Source organism: Sceloporus occidentalis, unplaced genomic scaffold, assembly GCF_023333645.1.
Source record: "Sceloporus occidentalis isolate IW3139 unplaced genomic scaffold, rSceOcc1.0.p SCAF_159, whole genome shotgun sequence".
Classification (NCBI taxonomy): domain Eukaryota; kingdom Metazoa; phylum Chordata; class Lepidosauria; order Squamata; family Phrynosomatidae; genus Sceloporus; species Sceloporus occidentalis.
The window spans coordinates 423,524-444,525 of NW_028317139.1; the positions used below are offsets into that span (position 1 = coordinate 423,524).

General features: G+C 38.3%; 1 protein-coding gene across 1 annotated transcript in view; it reads left to right on the forward strand.

The window, feature by feature from the left end:
* Positions 1 to 21,002, forward strand: part of LOC149280147 (steryl-sulfatase-like) — a 105,323-nt gene that overhangs the window by 34,598 nt on the left and 49,723 nt on the right. The window contains exons 8-10 of the mRNA XM_089500768.1: positions 5,257 to 5,394; positions 7,916 to 8,075; positions 13,732 to 13,853. Of these exons, the coding sequence (XP_089356894.1) occupies positions 5,257 to 5,394; positions 7,916 to 8,075; positions 13,732 to 13,853 (420 nt within the window). The remainder of the gene's footprint in view (positions 1 to 5,256; positions 5,395 to 7,915; positions 8,076 to 13,731; positions 13,854 to 21,002) is intronic.

The following is a 21,002-nucleotide window of genomic DNA, read 5'->3' on the forward strand; positions in this document are numbered from 1 at the left end:
GGACTAAAAGAATTACGTAAAACCCCGATTATAGGCCTCACACCCAAAAAGTGCGGCGTATAATAGGGTAATTAAGAAACGTTTGGCGAACTCTACATTTTTTAAGAAACGGTTCGCGCGAACTGGCAAGAATCGGCTGAATCCCACCACTGGCTATAGGCCTTTCTCATTCACCAATGTCATGGCAGGAAAAGATGATTGATGGTGTTTTCAGCCAATTAGGGGTCCTTGAAAGAGCAGAGAGGCAGGACCCCCTGCTTGGTTGGGCCCAGTACACCAGAACTGGTTGTACAACCCTGATGGTGGCCCTGACCACTGGCATATTTGTTGCTGTCAAGGACTGGGAGAAACCCTGAGGTTTAACAGTCCTTGTGGAAAGATGGAAACTGGTTGCTCAGTGTCAGGAGCTCCAGCAACCAAACACACAGTTACTGTAGCTCAAGGATCTGCAGGAAACAAGAAATGCGGCACCTGTGTACTGGGCGTCTGAAGGAAAGAAAAAGCTACAACCAATACCAGTCCCTTGCCAAAATTCCTGTCAACCAGGCTGAACCCTGGCAGAAATAAAGCAATAATTGTAGGAAGAAAAGGCCCCCAATGCTCAGCTGTAACAGAAGAGCTAACACATGCCTGTCAGACTGAAACTATAGCCTGCAACAAAGGTAGAAGGGCCAAATGATTTGTACCTGCTTTCTAATTCTATGTTTCTACTTTACTTATGACATTAAAGAAAATCATAAGTATACCACAATAAATATCTTGCATTTGCATGAATGTCGCAAGATGCTGCAACACAGATAGAAAGTCATGTGGATACAGAGGAAAAATAATACTACTGTTTATTAATTTACTCATATGCTAAATTAACAAAAGTATCTAGGTACCTGAGGATCACACCTGCAGTACTGTAGCTAATTGTGTGGTGATAAGTAGGTTGACAGAACAAAGAACAGCTTATTTTATTGTTTAAAATAAATACTTTCTGTATTCTCTTGATTGGCATTGTTGTCGTGCTGATGTACAGTACGTAAAGGAACTGTTTAGTTTGCTTTCATCAATGTGTTCTTCTCTCAAGTGTAGGTCACAGTATGTCTTATTTCTATTTCTGCATTACAAGGAGTGAATGCCTTTTGCGTCTGTTGGCTTTATCTGCTGATGCTATGTTTGCTGTAGGGGTTAGCCCTGGAGATTCCTACCAGTGTAAAAAAATGATAGCAATGTACACTCCACATTCCATAAGAAACCCTTTATTGTTCATTAATGCTTTAATATTTTGTCATCTTTTCAGGTAATTCATATTGGCCTATGTTTCATTAGCACTGTGATGATTTTACTATATATTTCCCAGCTGTTTGTTTAAATGTTCATTTTTTAAATAAAATGTTTTCATAAAAGTTTACAAAATGGTCCCATGGCCTCCCTTGCACTCTCCGCAATAGCCAACCCTGCTCAGCACGAACTTCTTTACCAAAAAAGAATCTTGGCTGACGCAGCTTGGTGCAAATTACCAGTTTATCTATATGAACCAATAAAAACTTTAGAATGTGGAATCTAGGTAGAGATAAATGGAGGAGTCTCATTTTGGTATGCGGCAGGTGCTAGTGGATAAGACTGATGTTGGTCACTGTGGCCAAAGCTGATAATTGGGAACTTGCAATGAAGGCTTCACTAATAAACAACTATGGCCAGAAACAATAGTACAAAACGAGAAGGCTAAACAAAAAGGTCAAAACATTGTGTCGAGAGTTAGAGGCTAGGATTTGCATTTAGTAAAAAGGTCAGACCACATAGGTATGCTGGCTGCAAACTTACCAGCTTTGCCATGCCCTAGATATGTGATGAGATATATGTCTTTGCTCACAGTATGTGGGCAGAGACATGTTGTTGTGGGACCTTCTGCCCAATGATTTCCTCACTTCATCAAATGCCAAGTCGGACATGGTGTATTTTAAGCTGATGGCTATCTTTTTAAACTAAACATTTGTCAGACTTAGGGTGGCTACATTTTATTTCTGCCATTCAGGGACACACTATGAATATATATATATATATATATATATATATACACACACACAAACTGATTCACATATACACACCATCACATATACATAAATACATTATATATATATATGTGTGTGTGTGTATCTCACATACACACTGATTCACATATTATATTATATATAAATTATTAGGAAGCCTTGGAAACCATGTTGATTTCAGATTTGATAATATACATACAACCATTACAGACTTGAGCAGATTCAGAGTATTAACCCCTCTATCACCAGACATGAGCAGATTCCGAGAATTAACTTCTCTATTACCAGACATCACACACACAGTCACGCAAACAGACAAACACAGTCACACAAACTTCCTTGGGCCGCGCTCCCTAGCATGCAATCACTCCCTCTGCTCCCACACCAAAACAAATATTTGCCACACTGAATTCAAATTAGGGGAAGACTGTGAGAGTCAGTGCAGTATTCCCTTCTTCTGACCCTACCATCACTTTGAGAGGTCCTCTCCCATGTAATCATCCACAGAGTCCCTTTGTCCCCTCATTTACTAAGCCATACCTCTCTTTTACTTACTCCTTGTAGTTCATGTATAGATCAAATAAGCAACACATGAAACAGCACTTGCATGTATAGATCAACTCAATAAGACATGCAAACCCTATATTTTAGGTATACATAAATAATGTATGGAAACATAGCATAGCAGGTATAGATCAACACATTAAAACACAAACCCAGCTTTGCATGTATAGATCAATTGAAATTCACATGTGAACTCAGCACTGAAGGTATTGATCAAATAAACAGAATCAGATATACAAATCCTGTATTTGCAAGTATACAATAATAATGTATGGAAACATAGCATTGCAGGTATAGATCAATAGAGTAACACACAAACCCAGCATTGCAGGTATAGATCAACAGATTCACACAAGTCATAAACAGGTTAATTTTTACTCTCACTCATTCACACAATGCATCCACACATTAATTCATTCATTCTCTCACTCGTTCTGTCTCTCTATTTATTTGAATATTCTTACTACCCCCTTTCTCACTAGCTACCTCCCCTCCTTTTTCTCACTATATACCCCCTCTCCTCCCCTTCTCACTATCTACCCTCTCCCCCTTTTGTATTTCACTTACCTTGCAAAAGTCCTTTGGTGGGAACGTGAGGCCTCTGTCTCTTTGCTCTGCTCTGACATCATATTCCGATGCTCAGCATGAAATGGCGCCACTTTCTCTCCTTCGCGCCAGTCAGTGCTCCACAAAAAAAAAGTACGGCAATAAGGGACATGTGCATACCTGGGAACTTCTTGGCTCCAGCTACCCGGAGCCTTCCCTTGTGGGACGCGGCCAGGACTGCACACTGACGTCGGTAGTGTCACGGCTAGAGGACCAGCAGTGCAGGAACTTGGTATAATTCACCGGTACAGGAGCAGAGCAGTATACTCGGAGCCGAGGTCAGGAGTAGGCGAGGACAAGATAATCAAAAACAAGCTGGGTCAAACACAGGAGATAGACAGGAACGTCAAAAACAAGCCAAGGTCAGAAGCCAAAATCACGAGGTATTTAATAAGCACAGCCAACATGCACAAGGCACTATCACAAGCAATGAACGAGTGCAACAGCCAGGTTTAAATAGGCATACTAATTGTATTTCCTGCCCTGCATGGAACGGAGGCTTGGAACGCATAAGTGTAGTGTCTATAAGAGGCCACACGGTGGCGTGTGTGTACAGAGCCAGAGTCCATGCAGTCTGCGTTCAGGAAACCTGCCAGCGGCTACAGGCAACGAGGGGCTTCAGTAGAACGGCACTTCGGGGGGACGGAAGGTAAGTACCCCGTAGTTACAGGTGGGTGGTCCCGATGACGTCGGAGGATTCGGGTCTTGACCCAGAGAACAGGAGGAGTAACGCTCACCTGGCAATCTCTGGTTCAGTCCCGGAGAGTTCCCAGGTATGGACATGTGGTCACCCTAGCTGTAAACTTGGTCAGGACTGTCTCAGCAAATTCTGGGTTGTTGGGATCTGTGTGTCTAGGAAGTTGACATCTCCGATTCAATTCATGTGCCAGTCATGGCCTTATCATATGCCCTGTTGTTTATGGCTACATGTTCAGGATAAGTCACACACATTTATATAGTATTATCTTTATTGTCTACAGCACAAATTATAACCTTGCTGAATTAAATATGCAGATGTGATATACTGTAGTATACAATGTTCAGTGTCCTACCTGTGATAGAAACATAGAATAGAATTTGACCACAGATTCAGCCCATTTTTCTTTATGTAGAGACTGCAACCTTAATCAGTCCTTGGTCTTAGATTGGGGATAATTTTATGCCTATCCCATGCATATTTAAATCCCCTCATTTTATTATGATTATTAATGCATTAGGTTTTATTGGTATTAAAACTATCATACTGTACTCTTGAATTAACCTACTGTATGTACCATTTAATAGCACGGTATTAATTTGTACATCAAAACCTGCTGGCTCACAGCCATTGCAATTAAACATGTATAGTAATCATATAAGTTATAATATGAAATGTAATAATTATTTTATTGCACTGATACAGTGGAGAGGTGAAAAAAAACCTGGGGAACCAGAAGTCAATTGCAAAGAAGTGGGCAAGAAGAGATTGAATAAAGTAGGAGGAGATGCTGTACAGTACCAAGGAAAAAGGGAAATAGTGGAGAAGCCACGAATAGGAGCAGAGGTCTTGAAAAAAGCTGGATAGTGTGGGATGAGAAGGAAACAAGTGGAGTGGAGAGACTAGGATAAAAGCATATATTGGCAAGGAGCAAGCAAAACGCAAACTAGGGTAGAAGTAACTTCAAAGCAGAGACAACAAAGAGAGGAATACTATATAAAAGAACACTTTTGCAGCTATATGAAGTATTTACAGTACTAAATGGTGAAATAAAGAGGAGTTTACTTAAGTCTGTATGGTACGGCTTACTCTACATTTATGACCGGGTATCATTTGGAGAAAATAGTATTTTTTTGATGAAGATATTTGATGAATCAGTGGTGCACTTCACAGAATGTAGCAGAAAAGGAACATATGGACTGTAAATGAATATCCCACATAATATTGCAAATCAATAGACAGTCATGGATTATATTTTAGGACAATTATTTTGAATAATTAATTGTAAGTTAAATCTCTAAATCAGTATGTTATACTATGATGCTGAATACATGATTACTTTTTTATTAGGAAACATTTTGAATGCATTGGATAAAAACCTCCTTCAGAATGACACATTGGTGTATTTTACATCTGATAATGGTGGACACTTAGAGGAAATATCTTCATCTGGTGAAGTTCATGGGGGATGGAATGGGATTTATAAAGGTAAGCATTTACGGTATTCAAATACTTTAAGTTTTCAGCCCAGCGGCTGTGTTTGATATTTTGGTTTATACAAATATAGCATGTTCAGAGGCTTAATATAAACATATGCATCAGATAAAATGAGAGTAGATAAAAGCAATTATATATATCATGATAGAAAGTAAAACGTCATCTTAAACAGTTTACATATTCATCGGTCCACAGTTAGACAATTTGTTTATAAATGGAGACAATTTAATACTGTGGCTACTCTCAATAGAAGTGGGTGCCCAGCAAGGTTATTCCAAGGGCACACCACAGAATATTCAATTAAGTTTGCCTTCACATTCCACAATACTACTGGGAAAATGTTTTGTGGACTGATAAAACCGAGGTTGAATTGTTATTGAAGAACACACAGCACTACATATGGTATAAAAAAGGCACCACATACAACCATAAAACTATCATCCCAACGGTGAAGTATGGTGGAGGGAGCATCATGATTTGGGGCTGCTTTGCTGCCTCAGGACCTGGAAAGCGTGCTATCATCAAGGGGACAGTTAATTCCCGAGTTTATTAAGGTATCAGGATGGCAGACTGTCAGGATGGCAGTTTGCCAGCTGAGGCTCAATAGAAGTTGGGTGATGCAGCAGGACAATGATTCTAAACATTAAAGAAAATCTACTACAGAATAGCTTGAAACAAATCTGCCTTTTGGAGTGGCCCAGTCAGAGCCCAGAGCTTTAACCTTTAGAGATGCTGTGGAATAACCTCAAGAGAGCCACTCTAACCAGACATCCTAGGAATATGACTGAGCTTAAGCAGTTCTGTAAGGAATAATAGTTCTCCTGAAACTTGTCCAGGTCTAATCCGTTTGAGGTTATTGCTGCCAAATGAAGTTAATCCAGTTATTAAAGCCAAGGGTTCATTTACTTTTTCCACTAGCACTGTGAATGTTTAATGGTTATGTTCAATAAAGACGTTAAAAAGTTATTAGCTTAACCCCTTAATGACAAAGCCCGTACAAAGCTCAAAATGCATTGTTTTCAATGGGTTTAGGGACCGCCCATGGTCCTTAAGGGGTTAAACAGATTGTGTAACTATAAAACAACTTGTAACTATACTATGTAGATCAGATCACAGATCAGATGTCTTGCCAATGTACACAGTAGAGCAATTCACAGAGAGGTAGAAAAAGCAGATGCTTTGGATCCATATCTCATTGATGGTTTACCCATACCATGTTATATTATTTGTCAAAATTTTTTATTACATTCTTTTGTCCTTCTTAAAACCAAAACAGAGGGTAGACACCCTCTATAGGAGGTACATAATCTCAAAGATATAAAAGCACTGAGAACAAGCTCATGTGCAAGTTCATGTAAAAGCAAATGGATGACCTATAAATGATGTTAACTCTCTGCCCGCCTGTGCACTTATTACTTCTTTTATACATTGATTTTTGTTACTGGCTATTGTACAGGATCTCGAGTGTTTGCTTGTAAGAAACCACCTGGGAGACTGGTGAGAGAAGTCAAACGGTGATGAGAGAGTTAACATCGTATACAGGTTATCGATTTGATACTTGAGCTGGTTCTTAATGCTTTTATATCTTTCAGAGTGTGTACCTCATATAGAAGGTGTCTAGTCTCTGATATTGGTTTCAGCTGTTTCTGGGGATTTGAGGAGTCCTCGCTAAGTGTCACCAAAAGGGGAGTATTGTTTATATCGATTCACAACAACGATCATTATAATAGTCTGGTTTCTATATACCGTATTTCCCCATGTATAAGACGCACCTTTTTTGAAAAATGCGGGGTCTAAGAACTGGGTCCATTTTATACAGTGGTTGCAGATTGCATTTACTACAGTACTTCCCAGTAACTCCTTGTAGTCACACTGCCGATTGGCCCGCTCCTTTCCTTATAACATGCACACTGCTCAGACAGCAACTCATCTAACAGTAAGTATAAAATTAATATTTGGGCTTCTTAATTTAGGGACAGTTATGGTTAATGGGGTGTTTAGGGTTAATTTAGGGACAGTTATAGTTAATGGGGCCTTTATGGTTAATTTCGATGCAGTTATGATTGATGGGGTCTTTAGGGTTAATTTAGGGGCAGTTATGGTTAATGGGGTGTTTAGGGTTAATTTAGGGGCAGTTATGGTTAATGGGGTGTTTAGGGTTAATTTAGGGGCAGTTATGGTTGATGGGGTCTTTAGGGTTAATTTAGGGGCAGTTAATGGATGGGAGTGATGAGGATGAGTATGAATTTTATGATAATACATTTGTTTTCAAATTTCGGGCCCCAAAATTATCTTATACATGGGGAAATACAGTATATATATATATATATATATATATATATATATATATATATATATATATATATATTTATTTATTCTTATGCTGATTTTACCAATACATATTAAATGTTGTAGTTCAACTTGCTTTAAGTAAAACATTTATTACATAAACGATTTTTAAAGCTACTTACATTTTATGTACTACCATTTTGATACAATACTTAATTTTAAGGAGGAAAAGCTACTTGTTGGGAAGGAGGTATTCGTGTTCCGGGGCTCCTGCGCTGGTCGGGAGTTTTTGAAGCTGGTACTGTAATTAATGAGACCACAAGCAACATGGATATCTTCCCCACAATTGTTGCACTATCAGGTTCTAGCCTCCCACAAGACAGGTAATATTTTACTTGACATTTTAAAAGACACGTCCCTGCAAACCTTAGAATATACATTTTACTGAATCCTATATTTTAAGATGAATAACTTTCTTAGTGTAAGCTCCTACATATAAGAGAAAAACAAGGAGTTGAAATGATATTACAGTGAAAGTGATCATGTTGTTTATGTGATTGTCCATATCTAAGCTTGGCTCATTGTGTGGCTTCTGGTCGAAAATGGTTTTATGCTATTTCCTAACTTCATAGGACAGAGCTTATATCTAAGTGACTCATTTCAGTGAATGTATTGTATGTGTTGTATAATCTTATTTACCTTTCAGTACCGGCTTACACAGTGTACTGTACTTTTCTGTTGCTAAATTAAGTTTGCAGTTCTGTGTTTTGTTGTGTCCTTGGAATTATGTTCTTTATGTCACGGCATTTGCTGTTCTTCTTTCCTGTCGGTTTCAATAAACCTCCGTGCTCTGTGTTAGAATGCAATAATGGACTTCTATACAACAAGCTAGTCTAATAATGGCGTGATCTAATCAGTTTGGTGGGGATTTTTGTAAAATGTAACAAAATGGTTTGTTCAAAACAAAAATTGAAAATATGTCACTTGACCTTATACATATATATATATATATATATATATATATATATATATATACACGCACCAATCAGTCATAACATTGTGACCACTGACAAGTGAAGTGGATAACACTGAAAATCATGTTATCGTGGCACCTGTCAGTGGGGGGATATATTAGGCAGACAGTGAACATTTCATCCTCAAAGTTGATATGTTAGAAGCAGGAAAAATGTAAGTACCTGAGCTACTTTGACAAGGGCCAAATTGTGATGACTAGATGACTGGGTCAGAGCTTCTCCAAAACTGCAGCTTTTGTGGGATGTTCCTGGTCTGCAGTGGTCAGTACCTATCAAAAGTGGTCCAAGGAAGGAAAAGCGGTGAACTGGCGACAGGGTTATGGGCGGCCAAGGCTCATTGATGCGCGTGGGGGGGACGCTGGCCTGTGTGGTCAAATCCAACAGATGAGCTACTGTAGAAAAAGTTAATGCTGGTTCTGATAGAAAGGTGTCAGAACACACAGTGCATCACAATTTGTTGCGTATGGGGCTGCGTAACTGGCCCCTGTCCACTGCCAAAAGCACCTACAAAGGGCATGTGAGCATAAGAACAGGACCACAGAGCAATTGAAGAAGGTGGTCTGGTCTGATGAATCATATTTTCTTTTACATCACGTGAATGGCTGGGTGCGTGTGCATTGCTTACCTGGAGAACACATGGCCCCAGGTTGCATCCATAGATGCCCTACCTCGCAACTTCCAGGACTTAAAGGATCTGCTGCTAACGTTTGGGTGCCAGATACCACAGCACATCTTCAAAAATCTAGTGGAGTCCATGTCTCAATGGATCGGGGCTGTTTTGGTGGCAAACGTGGGACTTACACTATATTAAGCAGGTGGTAATAATGTTATGGCTGATCAGTGTATTTGCAGGATCTTTTCTCCCAAGGAAAGGTTGGAAACCATAGATAAAATTTGTATGCTTTTATTTGAAAGGGCTTTTTCACATAAATAAAATAAACCAAAACAAAATCCTAGCTCCCACTTGGAGCTCTGACTAAACAATATGTTTGCTAACTATTCAGATAGGACAGCTAGTCTGTTCCAAACCACAAAACACCAGATATGCAAAGCCCCAAAATAACAGCTCTTTTACCTCACGGAACCGTTTTACTCAGTGTTACAGCTTCACAGCACGGGTAACTATGCTGTTTACAACCTCCTTAATAAGGCCTCAATTCTTACTTAGTGGCTGCAGGTAAGGGTAATGGGTACAGCTCTAAAAACATGTGGTTGTATGGTGCAATAATTGAAACAAAATGTAACAATATAATAAATAAATGACACTGAAACCAGTTTTGTGGATAAACAAAGGCCGTGGTCTTTTATTTAGCTTATAACCAATTTATTACAGAATAACCAAACCAAAAAACCTTTACATCAACCACTTGCAACTGAATATCAAATAAACCGAAAACTCTTGGCCCAAACCACAGAGTTATAAACAATCAAATTAAAGCCAACTGCCCCAAAAGCCGGTCGGCCTTACACCTTACAAATACCCCCAAATCGTTCACCCTCTAAAAAGAGAGCAACTCAACCCCAATAAAAGCCACGACATGATAAATATTATTATTATATATATTTTTTCTTTTTATTCATATTTTTTTTTTTTTTTTTTACTTTTTTTTTTTTTTTAAACTATATATTGTGTAAATTTATATAAACAATCATAACTCAATAAGGGAAGGGCGGGAGGGAGACAATTCAGCAGCTCTTCCATGCTGCTCCCCGTGGCTCTTGCTGAAAACCGCCGCTCACCAGACTCGGAGGTCAGTGCAGTCGGTTAACGCAGCCAGGGTAAGTGCCACAGGTACCTCAGAACCTCTTCTTTTATAGGTGCAAAACCCGCCCAAAACTAGCGCGAGCTAACCCCGAGCGCAACCAATTAGAAAAAAGCGCGGGCAAACTAAGCAGCGCGAGCTGTTCGCGAGCACAAATTACCTCAAAAAGGAGCGTTAAACTAAGCAGCGCGAGGCATTCCAGAGCATTCCACAGCTGTCCTTTGCCTGACCTTTGTAATTAACCCCTGCACTGCCACTACTCTCCCCAACAACCACATGTAACCCCGTGCTATTTGCACAGGGTTTTTTCATTCTGGGGCCAAAATACTTTCCTTCCGGCACTTTACCTCTGCCTGTCTCCACTCTTTGTTTGTGTCTATTGGCTCCTGAACTCTCTCTCTCTCTCTCTAAAATGCAAATCAATTTATAAATCAAATTTTATAATTTGAAATGCGTTATTCTATATTTTTCTTGTTATTCTGTCTCTCAATGTTCAAATAAACCTACAATTAACATTATAGACTGATCATGTCTTTGTCAGTGGGCAAACGTACAAAATCTGCAGGGGATTAAATAATTTTTTCCTTCAGTGTATATACAAGTAGCATTTTATAATTTTATATAATATGGTCCGCTGTTGAATCAGCAGGTGCACTAAAAGGACTAAAGCAAAACACGTTTAATTGTTATGCAGCCAAATGCAAGTCACTTGAAATGGGTAGTTTTTTTCCTTACTTTACATATAAGAATTATATTCTGATTAAAGGAAAATCCATTCTAAGAGAAACAATGGTTTGACTAAATTCTATGTAAATTCTATGTAAAATCTGCACTTTCAAACAATATATAAAATATCTCTTAGTATATCTTCTGTCACAGTTGTTTACACAAGCACCCCAAACCAAAGAAACATGTCCGCACTGCAGGCTTGGACTTCCCATCCACACACAGGAGCAATACCTGGTGGGCTGGTGCCCGATGGGCCTCCTATCTATGGTTTACTCAGCTTAGACAGCGGATATAATCCTTTAGTGTGCAGCCACATGTATCAAGCAGACAAGTGCACACACTGGACTTAAAATGTCAGAGATGATTTTTAACTTTGTTGCTTCTCCTCACTGTGATATTGTTAAAAGCACAAATAAGATCATAAAAAGGTTTCAGAGGTGGTGCTATTTTGCTAATAATATTATTCACATTCATGACCAAATAAAGCTATTGGATCCAAACCGCAGCCAAATCACACCTAGACTCACCAACTCCATAAGCACACAGGACTGCTTATGTCTACAAGGATGCTGCTAGGATCAATAGTTGGTATGGACAGGGTATATATTAATCCATCTACCACTCTAGCCCACACCTGCGCATAAAATCTTATAATAGCTAAAAAAATTAAAAAAAATCGAATGTACCTTTTTATTACTGTAACAGTATTTAAACCATTCTTTCTAACCATTTTCTGAATATTATCATCACATCCATAAATTATGAAACAGTGTAAAACTGTAAAAGAAGTTAAAGGTCCAGATACATTGATTTTAATGGTTTCCAACATATGTTGCTCTATAGAACACTTTATTGAAGACGAATGCCTCATTTAAATTGAAGAACATTTCCAACAAAGGGATAAATCAATTCCTTATTTAAAAGTTACTTGAATTCCAGAGAAACTTTCACAACTTTCTAATCTATGTCTTCCTCTCAGCCAAGTGTTAAAAGAAAGCCAAGCACTTTAAAACCTGACCTGCTTTACCCTCCTTATTTAACGTTAAGTTAATTTGTAGTTGAATTAGTTCATCAAAGTGCATTAGAGCATTTTCTTAGCATTCTAAATGTTAAGTTGCTACCAACAGCAGGGTCACTTTTAATTTTGTACAGCGGGATTGGATCCCCAGCTGACAGACTTTTACTTTTGCCCAAGTGCATTGAAGAGGCACTCCAAAGTTTATGATTTATTGAGTGCTTTTAGGAAATGCGCGAACATAGATGTCAAGTCAAAAATGAGATCTTAATCAGGTATTTGTTGTTTTTTTCTAAATCCTAAAATTATACAGATTAAGTTAACATACATACTAAGTTTAATTGTGGCACTGTTGGAAAACCTCAATGGGACACTCCTTCACATTTTAATACATATGATAGGTCCCTTTAAATGTATATACTGCCCACTTTGCAAATGTATGGGGGTATTCTGGGGGTTTCTTTCTATATATGGATTTGCCCCTTTCCCCACCCCACAGTTATTTGTCCTGAATCTATAAATGCTTCCATTGCCAATAGAGAATGGTTAATTTTCATGTCATATGTGATGGCTAATGTTTTAAAGTAAATGTAATGCCAGTAGTTGATGCCAGTTTCACTGATAGCATTATAGCCATACATTAGCATTGATGAACCCTGTTATATGCTTTGTGTAGTTACTGGTAGGTGCTGGTCTAGTATGCATTCAAACAATGCTAAACCCTGACTTAAAGTACGCCTTAGATATCCCATTGTTTACTCAAGAAAGGTACGATGAGCACTTATGCTTAGTAGATTATCCTAAAATAACAGACCTAAACACATACACATAGCTAATATAAAACTGTCTCAAATTTTAATGCAGAGTCATTTCCTAAAAAGTCATCAAACTGGTGGAGTTATGTATTAAACAACGAAGGCTTTTTTGAGGAGTTTGGCATAATGCGTAGTAAAGTCAGAGAGTTGAAACATTCACTATACGTCCATGAGATTGAGGAAGAGAACAAAAAAGATGACAAAGGGAAAAAGAGAAAATGGTGTAGACTGCACAAAAGGGAGGAATGGGTAGCGAAGATATCATTAAATTGGGATACTCGCTGTTTTATCTTAGAAGACATATCCAAATATATCCATGCTAGTTTCACTACAATTAAAATGTAAAATGAAAGTTATTTTTAATAAGAAAATATGTAAACGCTTGGTTTAATGAACATTATTCAGACTTGGGACTTATCTTTACAATGATCTGTATATGATAGTGATCGGGGTTTGATTTTTATAGGAATAAGTGTATTTTATTAAACAATTAAGAATATATATATATATATATATATATATATACTGTATACTGTATCCATCAGACTAAAATGATAATATTTTGCATATAGATTACTTGTTAGCATATACTGGATTTAAGATTAAATAACAGGCATGAAGTAAAAATTCATAAAAAAGTATTGACTTCTAACCCTGCTCCATTTTCTTATATGCTCATGCAGGATTATTGATGGATATGATCTGACGCCTTTGATTCAAGGAAAAAGTGTCAAGTCTGAACATGAATTTCTTTTCCATTACTGTAATGCATATTTAAATGCCGTACGATGGAATCCGAGAAACAGTAAGTTAACTTCTATGTTCACAGTTTAAATATAAATGAAAAAAAAATAAAAAAAATGCATTTCAATAATCTGGTGAGTGCATGGTTATATTTCTTAATTATATGGTGCGACAAATGACAAGTGTATTATCACAAGCATATGACATATTTTATTTGTTCATTTTATTTTTAACAAATTCAAAAGTTTTAAGTTATATTTTATTAACTAAGTTGTTTCTAAATTGGCTCTATAGTTTTTTTCTACATTGTTTGAAAGGTCCCACTGGATTCTGAAAACAGCCAGAACATGCTGACCATTTCAGCCATTTATATTTCTCTTATATTTCTAATATGAGTTTGTTAGATGGGGACCCCAGAAACATCAGTACCTGCTTCAAATAAGATTTCTGTTTCTGTATATCCTATGAATGGTCAACCCCCTGTGATCTTATGCTACAGAAGAAGTTCGGCAGTACCTGTACTGTATAGTCCAGTATAGTCAGCCTCCAGTACTATTTTTAAAAATAAAAAAATATGTATATGAAAAACATCAACTTAAGTAGTAAAATAATTTTATTGGCTAAAAACTGAAAAATTACAAAATTATGTTGCCACCGCCAATGCTTTTTCAAGCTAAGGCTGGGTCGGTGTGGGTCAGCATCATGTGTTCCCTCATCATCATCAATCACCTTCTCCTCCTTATAGCTGCCACTCCCTTAGCCCTCTCCTGGAAAAATATAATATGTTGGAATTAGGTATTTATTCATGTTCAGAAAAGTTAACAGTTAAAAAAAAAAAACATTAAACTGCACCGGCCTCACTCTCAACCATTTTTGTAATTTACCTAAATCATTAGCCATTTGACTAATATGGCTTTTTCTACCTGGAATGTTTACACTATTGGAGACGTGTTTCATCAGCAAAGACATACTTTACTTTTACAAAAAACATTAAAAAGTACGGCCCCAATACTGATCCCAGAGGTACCCCGCTAATAACAAGCCCTTCCTTTGAGTAAACACCATTGACTAAAACCTTCATTCTCTTGTCAAAAAACCATTGCCTTATCAATTCAATTATTTTGACATCCAAACACTGCAATGTAATTGAATCTTCTATTAAGGCGCTATCTACAGGTCCTTCCTGGTCGATGATTTTAATCCATTTGCTGGTTGTTTGGCTTCTTGTGCCTCATACATTTAACCTTAAGTAGGGTGTTCAAATAAAAAACAGAGGGGTGACAACATGTGCTACAAATTGGGTGAGGCCAATAAATCCTACATTCTTTCTTGTTAAGAGGCACTTGGTTTGGCAGCCCAGCATTTCATCTTAACTTAGTAATGTTGTATTTCAGTTTGGACTCACATGGTGTGCATTGATGTGGCTGGTGAGCTTATGCTCTTTGGACCATATACAGTACTAAAGGATTATGCTTATTCAAAGTACATACAGTCAGAGATGTATTTACCTTCAGCACTGCCCTATGCATAACCCAGGGCAGTGCATAGGATGCATTGATGTGGCAGGTGAGCTTATGCTCTTTGGACCAAATACAGTACTAAAAAAGGATTATGCTTATTCATGTGGGATAGTACCTGAAAAACCAGGACTGGGAGGTATGCTTATAAGTTAGTTTTGTATAGTTTAAAGGAACGCTCCTGCCTTATTTTCATGTTAATGCATATTACCATGTACTTTGCGTGTGTGCAGGTATTTTTTGTTATTTGAGAAGTGATAGAGACTAATACCTTTAAAGAGAATTTAAAACATGTATAGCATGGACATTAAACTATCCTGAATCTAAGACAAGATCAAGGACTGATTAATAGACTGAATTTTCACACTCTCACACTCTCTCACGCTCTCTAAATGCTTCCCTATTTTCTCTACTGACCACTTCCACCAACCACTTCCACATCTTCTTGTTCTTCATATTCTCTCTTCTACCTTCTGTCTTTCATCTCTTCTCCTTCTCTCAGATTTGTTTTAGTCATTTCCCTGAATCCCCCTCCTCGCCTCCACATCATCCATGTGGATAGCAACATCATATTATATTAGATCCATTAGCCTATACATAACATGCATTCTCACTGTAATAAACTTAGTCTGACTATATGTGAGGGCCCCTCACCCCTCAAAAGTGAGTATTTCAATCTCACTTTCTTGCTTGTCATTCTACCTGAATAAAGAGTTTTTAATTGTTATTGCCCATGGGAAAAACTAACTGGCACTCTATCTAGGTGGTAATTTGTTAGTAGTAGTTTTGTATAATTTTGCTTCACTGATCCCAGCAGAAACATAGCTCATTTATAGCACTTGCAGACAGTCAAGTCTGTTTTGCGAATATGCATTCACCCGATGCATTAGAAATAGGGGAAAGGAAAAAAAGGAGATAGTTTTAATAAATCTAACCTAAAATTGGGGGTATACTGTCTGTAGAAACCAGCAGAGAGCAGTAAATGCAATCATGAATATAATATCCTTTTCTTAATTGTAGCAGAGAGGCCACAGTATATGAGGTATTCCACCAAAAGCAAAGCCAGAAAGAAAGTGATATGGGGAATAAATTGATTTGGTTATGCCCCCTCACAAACGGCCTACATCTAATCCCTCCCAAATACATTCTAACCTAATCAGTAACCTACCAATTGCTACCTAACTAGTGAGGCATCCTTACTACCTAAAAATTCTATCTTCCTAACTAGAAAATACCAAACCCCTAACTAGTGAGAGATCTTTCCTACCTAAAGATTTTAGCTTCCTAACTACAAAATACCAAACCCCTAACTAGTGAGGCATCCTTCTTACCTAAAGATTCTAGCTTCCTAACTAGAAAATAGTTATCCCCTAACTAGTGAGAGATCCTTCCTACCCAAAGATTCTAGCTTCCTAACTAGAAAATACTAAACCCTAACTAGTGAGAGATGTTCAGGTTCAAGTAATGTATAACTGTGAATGTTTTATTAAATAATAAAAGTATTATTTTTCAATAATTTATCAACAATTAAATTTTTGTTTGATAGAAAACTATTTGAGTAGTATTTTTACTTATGTTTATTAATAGTGTTATTCATGATGGATGTTGAAAGTCACAGAAAATGCGGTATAGTTAAATCCCTCATTATGCCCTAAGGGAGTGAGGGTTTTTAAAGTAAAAATCCAATACGATTTGCATTGGAGGAGTTTCTTCTGCCAATTATGTCTGCGTGAAGAGATCTCAATTACCATAAATGATAGGCAAGATGGGTCTTTCTGATGACAGTTGTGAACATGTCTTGCAACGGGGGTGTCTGGTTTATTATTAATAGAACCAACATGTTCCAGAATCCATCTTCTTAGCGGTCTAATAGTTTTGCTTACGTACTGTTTTCGGCAAGTGCATGTGATAAGGTGCAATTAATAAATGCTTTCACCAGATATTGCAGCGACGTAATAGTACTGTGGAAGAATTTAGATGGGCATATATATGTGCAGGCCCTACAATGGCCATTGGGTTTAGGTGATAGAGGTCCAAATGTGAAAAATAATTAAATTGACCCCTTCTTAATGTGGCTGATGCCTTCTCTGTCAAGACCTTATTCAAAGAGGGGTCCGAGCATAGCATACAGACAGTATACCCCCAATTTTATGATGCATATTCAGAAATATATATTACAAAACAACGATATAGTGTTGCAACATAACAAAACCACAGACAAAAGGTTTATTATTTATTTACAGATTCGGTGTTCTAGTTATAATCCAACTTTTCATTCAATGGTCTGTTAACCAGTTTTGACACATCAATGAGCGAAAATGAATGCTTTTAAGTTGAATAAAATGTGCGATGCTATGCTAAAGCGATATGTTCAACATATGAAATGTTGTGCTTTATATAAGCTTCCCAGAATAATTTGTATTATGCTATGGAAATAATATCATTCGCATGCTTTTATTAAAGATCGCTATACAATTTCATGTCAGCATTGAGTGCATCTGAAAAGCTATCAAAATAGATTGATGTATTTTTTCCTTCAATTTTGCTGTCTAGAATTGACAATCTTTCGGTGTCCAATTTAACACACTGTTCTATTTTAAACCTTAACCTTCATCTGTAAAACAAAAGGGGGAAAAAATGCAATTCCTGATCACTTTGTCATTAGAGAATTTTCAGAATAGTGTGATAATGAAGAAAGTTTCCATTTGTTTCCTGCAGCGGCTTAAAAAAAACATTATAAATTCATTCAAGAGCAGTCATTACTCCTTCAGGGAATTCTATTTTGGAAAACCAATATGAAAACATTCTTGGGTATTGTTTCTAGAATAACCAACCAGCTTTACTTGTTAACACTCTTATCCTAAACACATAAGCACCTGAATGCGCACACATGGCTGAAAGTGTGTTCAATATAGCTGGAAGCCTTTGGACTCTAAATATATACACATTCACTTTCTCTGTGAGTTCTGCTTGGCTTTTGCAGTTGCGTTTAGCTTGGACACACAAGAGAATCCTGAGCTGGGGCGAATCTCCTAAGTGACATCTCTAAGTGAGGAGTTACAAGCAAAGAAGGAGTTAAAAAGCAAAAAGGAGTTAAAAAGCAAGAAGGAGGGTAAAGTATAAATCCTTGTGATTGCATATAATATATTTATATATATTTTGCGCCTTACTGTCTGTTTTTGCCAGTTATTTGAGCTATCCCCATTGCCAAGATGTCCTCCATGTTTGACAATGCGGTCAGGTGTACATCTTGCTCAATGTATGCAATCCTTGAGCAGCGCTTCGAGGGTGCATATTGCTGTGCGAGATGTGTGCGGGTTGCTCATTTGGAAGCACAAATCCTGAGTCTAGAGGAGCAACTGGCAACACTGAGATCTATTGACAACTTGGAGAGGAGTCTGCTGCTCACTGAGCAAGCTCTCTCGCAGGTAGAGGTGGGGGAGGATAGTGGGATGGAGGTACAGGACAGTCAGGCAGCTAGCTGGGTTACAGTTAGAAGGCGGGGTAGGGGGAAAAGCGCCAGGGAGGCTAGTCCTGATCTAGCACACCCCAACAAGTTTGCCCGGTTGGCAGATGAGGGGGATGTTAGTTCAGAGTTAGCAGTACTGCAGCAAGTCACTGCCTCTGACCACCAGAGGGGTGTCTGCTCCAGTAAGGAGGGAAGGAGGAGCGCAGGGCAGGCCAGACAGGTGCTGGTAGTGGGGGACTCAATTATTAGGGGGACAGACAGGGCGATCTGTCACAAAGACCGGGATCGCCGAACAGTGTGTTGTCTGCCTGGCGCTCGAGTTCGGCACATCGCGGATCGGGTTGACAGATTACTGGGAGGGGCTGGAGAAGACCCAGCAGTCATGGTGCACATTGGCACCAATGACAAAGTGAGAGGGAGGCGGAGTGTCCTTAAAAATGATTTCAGGGATTTAGGTAGCAAGCTTAAGGCAAGGACCTCCAAGGTAGTATTTTCTGAAATATTACCTGTACCACGTGCCACACCAGAGAGGCAGCGGGAGATTAGGGAGCTAAACAAGTGGCTCAGAAGCTGGTGTAGGAAGGAGGGGTTTGGGTTCATGGAGAACTGGGCCGACTTCTCTGTCGGATACAGGCTCTACGGTAGGGACGGGCTGCACCTCAATGGGGAGGGTTCAGCTGTGCTTGGGGAGAAGATGGTCAGAAGGGTGGAGGAGTGTTTAAACTAGGGAAAGGGGGGGAGGGAAACTACAATATAGAAGGGGAAGATAGTGTAGATAGAGAACTGGGGCTTAAAAATGTACCTGGGGGTGGAGCAGAGGGAGGGGTTAGAATAGTTAATAGGGATAGGCTTCATAGGGAAAAAAACCATACACCTCTAAATTGTATGCTTACTAATGCCAGAAGTCTGACCAATAAAACTGACGAACTGGAGTTAATAATGTCTGAAGAAAATTATGACATAGTGGGTATAACAGAGACATGGTTGGATGATAGCTATGACTGGGCGGTTAACATACAGGGGTATAGTCTATTCAGGAAGGATCGGAAAAAACGAAAAGGGGGAGGAGTTTGCCTTTATGTAAAGTCCAGCCTAAAGGCCACACTGCGGGAGAATATATGTGAGGGAAATGATAATGTGGAGTCATTATGGGTAGAAATATATGGAAAGAAAAATAATAAAATACTGATCGGGGTTTGCTATAAGCCACCAAATATAATGGAAGCAGCAGAAGATCAATTATTAAAGCAAATAAACAAGGCAGCTAATCACAATGAGGTGGTTATTATGGGGGACTTTAACTATCCCGACATAAACTGGGAAAACGAGACCTGTGAATCTCATAAAGGAAACCGGTTTCTGACTATAAGTAAGGATAATTATCTGTCCCAAATGGTACAGGACCCGACCAGAGGGGGCGCCCTACTGGACTTAATATTAACCAACAGACCTGACAGAGTAACTAATGTGCAGGTCAGGGGGCATCTAGGAAATAGTGATCACAATATGATACATTATAACTTGTCCTTCAATAAGGGAACTCTTAGAGGAGCCACAAGAACTATGAACTTTAGGAGGGCAAAGTTTGATCAACTAAGAGAAGCCCTTAACACTGTAAATTGGGAAAATGTCCTCAAAAACAAGAGTACAGACACTCAATGGGAGATTTTTAAGAATATCTTAAATTCTCACTGTGAAAGGTACATACCGTATGGGAATAAAAGAGTCAGGAACAAGAGAAAACCAATGTGGATAAATAAAAATGTAAAGGGGGCAATAAATGGCAAAAAAAAGGCATTTAAGCTACTAAAACAGGAAGGCAGTGAGGAAGCACTAAAAAGCTATCGGGAAAAAAATAAAATATGTAAAAATCAGATAAAAGCAGCAAAATTGGAGACAGAAAGACTCATTGCCAAAGAGAGTAAAACAAACCCCAAAATGTTCTTTAACTATATAAATAGTAAAAAGGTTAAAAATGAAAGCGTTGGCCCCTTAAAAAGTAATGAGGGAGAAGTTATAGATGGGGATCAGGAAAAAGCTAATCTATTAAATATATTCTTCTCTGCTGTATTCACAGAGGAAAATGAAATGCCAGGTAATATACAGCAGGATGAGATAAATGCCTCAGTACATGTCGCCTGTCTAACGCAGGAAGAAGTGCAGTGCCGCCTAAAAAAAATCAAAATAGACAAATCACCAGGTCCAGATGGCATTCACCCCCGCG